Source organism: Pteropus vampyrus, unplaced genomic scaffold (assembly GCF_000151845.1).
Source record: "Pteropus vampyrus isolate Shadow unplaced genomic scaffold, Pvam_2.0 Scaffold1000005876, whole genome shotgun sequence".
NCBI lineage: Eukaryota > Metazoa > Chordata > Mammalia > Chiroptera > Pteropodidae > Pteropus > Pteropus vampyrus.
Genome location: NW_011920278.1, coordinates 551 through 7915, shown reverse-complemented (window position 1 = coordinate 7915; position 7365 = coordinate 551). Strand labels below are relative to the sequence as shown.

The following is a 7365-nucleotide window of genomic DNA, read 5'->3' as shown; positions in this document are numbered from 1 at the left end:
GAAGGGACAGAACGCTCGCCAAGACTCATCTGACCGAAAGTGGCTGAGCAGTCTTAATTTGGAGTCTGGGTGAAGTCATACCTCAGCCGGTGTTTGCAATTCCAATGGGAGGCACTGAGTTTGAGAGAAGTTAGAGAAAGAGGAGTAGGAAAGATAGACAGGACCGATGAACTTGTGCTCAGAGGTCTGGCCTCTACTAAATATCAAGAATGGCATCAACCATGCCCAAGGCGACTTGATCTACACGGCTTGGGACTGATTCCCAGGCACCCTCTAAAAAAATAAGGGAGCCATGGTGTACTTGGGTGGATCGAGTTTATGTCCTTTTGTCTCTTCATCGTTAGCCTGGAAAAATATACAGGATGGGGCGAATCAACCTGAGTGGAGACTCAAGACCTACAGTGAGAGAGAGAGGGTCTTTGACTGCACACAGAAAAGAATAAAAGTTCAAGCCAGAGTTAGAGGCAAAAGGAAATTTATTAGAGAAGGAATAATGCTCCATAGAGTGTGGTCCTTCTCTGAGAAAGAGAATGAGGGAGACCCCGGGTGTTTGAGGAATTCAGTTTATATTGTTGTGACCGAAATAACCAGGCCCAACTCGAGTGCTCTAGTCCAAGAGACAGTTTATTAGCCGGCGGCTGTCCTTGCAAAGGAGCAGCCCCGAGACGCAGGGGCACAAAGGTTTTAAGCCCTCGATCCCATCCCCCACATCCTTAATCTTTACACAAAAGACTATATCTCCTCCATTCATTAACTGATAACTAAGAGGTGGGTAAGCAAGCAGGGGTACAGAAGCAGAATGCGTCATTGTTAAAATATTTTGTACCTATAGGCAGTGATCCGGCCAGTAAATCCCTTTAGTTAATAAATTTTTAGCAGATAACTAACTAGAAGTGAGACATGGCGGTTAGCACGTACCATGTCTTATCCTTAACCTATTGTTTCTAAAGGTGAGGTCACTACATTATGTGATTCTTAGTTTCCACGAATTTTTAAAGACTTTGTTTACCTATTTTCCTCTGATGGTATAGCTACACAGCATTAAAAGCCTGCCAGTAATCTCAGTCTTTGTTCTATAGGTTCTCCATGGTCTGGCCATAGGGAACAAATGGTTGGGTTTATTGCATAGGGTGTTTTCCTTTCATAGGTAGTTCGTTAGTAATCCCAGAAGAAATCTCTGTGAGATGTCCCCTGAATTTCCTCCCCCACGGGGCAGTTGTGTGGTCTGCAGTGGGTAATGGATGTGGAAGCATTTTGTAAATGACAAAGTTCTACCTTTCTTGAGCCTTGCCATCACTGTCAGGAATTATTGTCCTTGACTTGAATGCTTGGGCTCCAGAGACCTCCCTTCAAGGTGGCTCCCCTAAAGGGCCATTACCCTAGCCTCCTGTAAGACCCCCAGGCTCTGACTTCACTATGTGACCCAGTCCCTTGATTTCCAGTTTGCAGAGATTGTCTGCAAGAACAGGAAGAGACTTGGGGCCTGATTTCTCTTCTGCAAAGGTAAAGAATCTTCCCCTTCTCTCGGGTCCGCCACCCTCTGGGCTGCTGGACACCTTGAACTGACATGGAAGGGAGAGCAATGGGGTCAGGATATAGCTACACCCTGGGGTGACAGACAGCAGGAGCACTGTGGAATATATGTCAGGGATGAGGAGGACCCTAGGTACCAGGTGCCCACCCTGCAGGACCTCTTGGCTTCACATGCCCCTGGCTGCAGCTTGTGCCTCTGTGTCCTGCAGCCACCTGGGAAGGCTCCCTGACAAAGGCAGCTTTTGTCAGAGCTCAGGTCAAGAAGTCACTGGTGAGGCATGCAAAGCAGTTCCTGAGGGAGCCCACAAGCCCTGTGCGGAGCCTGTGGAAGATGCTGCTTCCATCATGTCCCCGTTGGCTTCCCCAGCTCCTCTGACTGAACGCCTGCTACCTCTGGCCTCTGCCCTGTCACAAAGTCCTATTATTCAATTTCTATTCATTCACATTCATCCCTGAGTGGCTCTCAGCCACCAGAGCCTTTCCTTCCCCTGGAAGACCTTTCACCACGGCCACTTGCACTTTCCCCTTCTACCTCATGCCTCCATGATTCAGAGGCCCACTTTCCACCTCCAACTGCCTCCTCTGCACCACCACTGTCAGACTCCACTATGACACCTCCCCAGTGTGACTTGATGGCACTCCCACTCAGGACCATCCCACAAAGCTCATCTCCACACACACCTTGGTCGGCTTCTCCTGTCGCAGTCCCAGCCATCTCAGGCCTTGACTACTCAAGCTGTTCCATTTTAACCCCGTCTCAGTGGCAGGCAGCTGCCAAAGCCTTGTGCCTCTCAAACTCATCACAGTGCAAATCCCAACAAGAGCACCTGTCCCACCACTCACAAGAGGCCTTGCTCAGGAGAGACTCCACAGATAGAATGGTAGAGGCTGTTAGCCCCTCCTTACTCGAATCCGATGACCAGAATCTCCTGGAGATACAAGTCACAGAGAGAATCAAGATAAAGATTTCGAAGGAAAAAGACAAAGACAGATTATATCCAAAACAAATGAGCCCAGACTACCACCTGAATTCTTTGGGGAAAATGTTGCCATCACTAGGTGCTGAGCAGGACACCACAATCCCCCAACCCTTCTGGACCGCGAAAGATAAGCCAGAGCAACTGCCTAGTCCTCAGCAGCTCTCATATCCTAAGGTCTTGGGGGACCATCTACAGCAAAAATACAACCAGCTTTTTTGGGGTCTCTCCTCTCTGCACAGCGAATCCCCGGTGGCTACTGCCTGGATCTCTGAGAATTCTTCCACACTACAGTCTCCCTCATTCTTATTCAATGGAATCTCAAATGCCTGCCCGATTCATCTGCAGGCTAAACTACCTCCACTGCTTTCCCATTCCCAGCCCCTGCCCCAGCTGGAGTTCCAACCTCAAGCCTTGATTCCAAGGATGCTGCAATTACAGGCCCCACCTCTGACTCAGGCCCAGGCCCATCTCCAATCTCCTGTACAAATCCTACGACCTTCTTCTCCATCCCAGATTAGAGCCTGTGGTGTGTCTTGCCCGACAGCCCGGAATGAGCTAAAATCTCTCACCTCAATTGAGATTCAAAATACAGAATGGCTCTTGTTGCCGAAGCAACTAGAAAGTGGGTGGGCTCCGCCGTCTGTGATCGAAAGATCTCAGGAAGTCTTTAATATCTTCACTCCCAACCTTCCCGAGGACAGCTGGGTGGGCTCCATCCTTCCCGAGAATTTTCCAATCAGTCCAGAGCTCCGGAAGCAACTGGAGCAACACCTCCAAAAATGGCTTATCCAAAACCGCTGGGAGCTACCTCGCAAGATACAAGAATCTCTGGAACTAAGGCAGCTTCAGAGCGAATTACCAGGGAAATGTCCGGTAAAGGACAAGCATGGGGCCTCACGGCCCTCTTCCTTCACAGGTGAAAGCAGCAAGGATGCACAGAAGGTGGGGTTCCAGCTAAAGCAAGACATGAGCAAGGTCCCTAAAAACCTCTCCAGGTCCTCCGAGAGGCCTATAGTGGCATTTCAGGAAGTAGACTCTGAAGGGTCAGAAAATGACTGGATGCTTTTAAGAAAGGACTTGACAAGTGGTTTGCCGAGGAGCTTAGACAAAAATCTAGAAAACATCCCAAAAGGCCATTTAGGCAGGAATTGGGGGCAAACCAGCGAGGGTTTAATCCCCGTGAGTGTGCGTCGATCCTGGCTTGCTGTCAACCATGCTTCTCCCAAGTCCAACGCTCACATGGAAACCAGGAATTTGGGAATCTTAAAGGGTTGGGAACCCTGGGTGAACACCTCCCACAGGGTTTCCTTCCTCGACACAAACACTCAAAAGATGCTGGAAGCACATATGACAAAGTTTTGGGTGAGGCACATGTGGGTCCTGCCCCTCAAGCTCAAGTCCATTAAAATCTTGAAAAAGGTTCAACCCTCACCCACTCTGCAGTTTGCCTTTCCTCCCTCAGCTCCCTGTGTCCCTGGAGACCACTCGATAGTCCAGCTTGCTGAGGTCCTTGGAAAACTTCCTCAGCCCCATCTGGGAGAGAAAGCGATAGGAGAGGAGTCAGTTCCCACCCTGGAGAGGCCTCTCCTGGCCCCCTTACCTGTGTGTGAGGAAATCCAGAGGGCTCTGGGACAGATCCCACTTGGTGATGACCATGGGACCACAAAGGCCTCTCTGGCTAGACAGGAGGGCAGGCCGCCACCTCAGGCCGTCACACTCACGTGGCAGAGTGGGACTGTGGAGTGGGCCATGAAGGACAACACAGAGCCCAGTCCAGGTTCAACAATGTCCAGGAACGAGCCAGGAGGGAAGAGTGGTCTACATGCCTCACGAGACCCCAGCCATCAGGTAACAGTGCCAGAGATGAACATAGGATCCCAATCTTTGAGGGCCAAGGAAGCCAGGGAGGCAGGGAAGGCCACATTGTCCCCTGCTTTTCAACCAGAGTCTAGAGACATCTTGGGAACCAATGTGCTGACAAAGTCCCAAAACAAAAATGCACATTTGGGTAGTTTAGAGGCTCCAGGGACCAGTAAAAGTCCCCTATACCCTAGAATGACTGTTCTCCAAGATCCAGGAGAGCCACGCCTTAACACAGAGATGGTTAGTGAGTTTAAGTCCAACGTAAAGGTACAGTCAGAGAACCTGCCACACGACTGTCCCATACACAAGCCCCTTGCTACTGACAACTTGGCCTCTCAGGTGCCTCAGTGCCATCCCCAGGGAGTGCCCAATGGAGACAAGCTAGTTTTCCAGATGCTGTGTGGCCTCAAGGCAGCCTCAAGCAGCAGTCCAGAGCAGCAGGAGCCCAGGACCAAAAGATATCAAGGCTTTTGGAAGAATCAGAGCGAGATGTTTGTCCCTACTTATGAGAGAGAGGACTGCAGGTGGCCCAACCCAGGAGAGCATGCAGAAAAGCTCGAGAAATTGGGGACCTGTCAAGACAGGAGTATGAGTTCCTCTGCCCAAGCCAGAAAAACTGTAGGCTCTGTTGGGAAGAAATACCTCCAGCTGCTGCCAGAGAAAAAACAAAGTGTTTTACAAAGCTTCTTCAAAAGAAAAATGAGGATTTTCCCCCATAAAAAATTCCAAGGTCAAGATGCTTTGCAAAAGTGCAAGCCCAAATCAGCCACTGCCCAGAGACAACAGTCAGTCAAAAGCAGATCAATTCTGGACAGCGAGAATGTGGAGGCTCAGGAGCTCATGACAGCTGTGGGACAGATTCTAGAGAAGAAAATGGCCATTCACCATGGACTTCATGCCACGAAGTTAAAGGAGCACAAACGGGAACACCCAGCCCCAGTATGTGTGTGTGTCTGCTGCCTTCCTTACTCCACAGAGCAAGCGAGAATGATGAATTACACCCCTCACAGTCAGCAGGCTGACTCCAAAGACCAAAATTGTTCTACCAGGGAAAAGCAAGTCAGACCTGAGAAGTCCTTGAAAAGTGTCAGATTCGATGATGAGCAGCTGGAAGTGAGTCGCAACCCATCCCTGGCCCCCAAGAAAACACTGTCTCCAGTCAGTGCCTGCCAGTATAGGCCAAGGATGCCGTGCACGCCAGGCCACCAACCACACTGCCCACGGCATTATCTTTTTCGAGGAAGGGTCTTGCCTGGTCCGTGCTTCACTAAACTTTTCTAGTAGGCAAATATGTCTCCAAGAAAAAAAAAATCAGTCCATGTAGAGAAGCGTTTTCTCATTACTACATTCAAAATATTTACTTTTCCCCAATATATGTTTTTCTCTCATAAAAGGGTGGTGTAGTGACTTCTCCTTGTGCTTGCTAGGTGTGTGCTTTGGCCTCGAAAAGAAAGGGGCGTGGACGGAGGCTGATCGTGGCATTGCGAGCTTACTCCTTACCCCAAGTCCCTTCATTGCCCCTGATATTTTCACAATACTTTCATTACTCAAACAACAAAAACTACTCTAAAACAAGACGAAAAAAACCCATAAAAACTCCACTCGAGGATCTGGTTCAACCCATCTTTCTCCTGCTTCCACTCAGCTTTGAAATCGTGCAGCTGTAGGAAATAGGTTTACAGGGGCCTCACAGGGTTGGACATTCCCACTCAGGCTCCAAGTATTGTCAGGAAGTTTTGGAGTGGGGAGTTCAGAAGCAAGAGAAATCTTGCCCCTGGATCTCTTGGGCCCTAAAGGCTCCTTAAGGTCCCTTCTCACTCTAATGAAGGCTGCGATGGGGATGGCCTTGTGAACCCCTCTCAGCTTAGCCTGAATAAAATGTACAGCTCGCCCTCCCCCACCTCTGCCTTTCCCACATGTAGAGACCAGACAGATGGCACTTCCTGCTTTGCGTGTGCGTAGGTGTGAGCCTCAGGGAGGATGATGATGAGGGCTGTGTTCACTCCTGCCACAAATGAATGAATGGTCATGGTCACTGGTGACCTGCCTTTCCCTCTATTAACCCCAGGGGAGGAATTCTGGATGAATGGAACAGGGTGTGACTGTATGTGGGTAACTATCTGACAGTCGGATACCGTGAAATTTGGGTGGGATGTGGGTGAAGAATTGAAAAGGTTGGATCCAAGAAAGGAGGCAAAGTGACACAGAGTGTCCATAAATATGCAGCGACCGAGAAGCCCTGATGTCCCATCATCATCTACAGGTATGGGAGGACGGAAGGGGAAAGGGCCCCAACCTCTGTCTCCACCTTCTTCAGCTCTGAGATCACAGATATAAAGAAGCCACCTCTAGGGCCAAATCTGCAGAATTAAAGCAAGTCAGGAATGGTTAATTGTCTCCACAATACACTTTCTAAGCTTGCACATCCTTGCCTCCTGAATTCTAGAAAAGATGACTTAACAACAGGTGGAAAAGCCAGGACTAGAGAACTCAGTGTCACTCCCAGTCTGGTGACCTTTACATAAACACATGGCCCAAGGTCTGCTCCAGGGGAGAGTTGGGGACTTAAAAGGATGAGAGACTGGCCTGCCATCACGTAATAATTCTTATGTGATTCTAGCCTTGCTTATCCCAGAGCCCTGCAGGAGACGAAGACACCACACAGGATTTATCACACGGGAGCGCAGAAGTGACCTGTCCACAATGGGTGGTGCAGTCCAGGATTGGTCCTCGGCGTGGCCTGCTCCTAGTGTCGCTTGCCTCCTCTCTGGCCCCAAACCACACAGAAAAAAGGGAGACCAGGAACAATCTTTCTAGAGTGATTCTGCACTTTGTGCCACACTTGGCACACAGGGGGCCCAGCTCGGGTGTCCTTGCAGTGGTGGAGAGTCCTGTTCTAGAACAACACTGATCTGATGACAGCAGGAATGGTCCTGCTCCCACACCTGTCAGGACAGCTCCTTGTGTCCCTGGAGACCACTCAATAATC

General features: G+C 49.8%; 1 protein-coding gene across 1 annotated transcript; it reads left to right on the top strand.

The window, feature by feature from the left end:
• Positions 1 to 1970: 1970 nt before the first annotated feature.
• On the top strand, positions 1971 to 5769 carry LOC111735724 (spermatogenesis-associated protein 31A6-like). Its single transcript, XM_023527179.1, has one exon. The coding sequence runs from the start codon at positions 2142 to 2144 to the stop codon at positions 5655 to 5657; it is 3516 nt and encodes a 1171-aa protein (XP_023382947.1). The 5' UTR covers positions 1971 to 2141; the 3' UTR covers positions 5658 to 5769.
• Positions 5770 to 7365: the final 1596 nt, after the last annotated feature.

Coding starts and splice junctions, on each gene's coding strand:
- LOC111735724 (XM_023527179.1), top strand. CDS start 2,142: ATGACACCTCCCCAGTGTGACTTGATGGCACTCCCACTCAGGACCATC.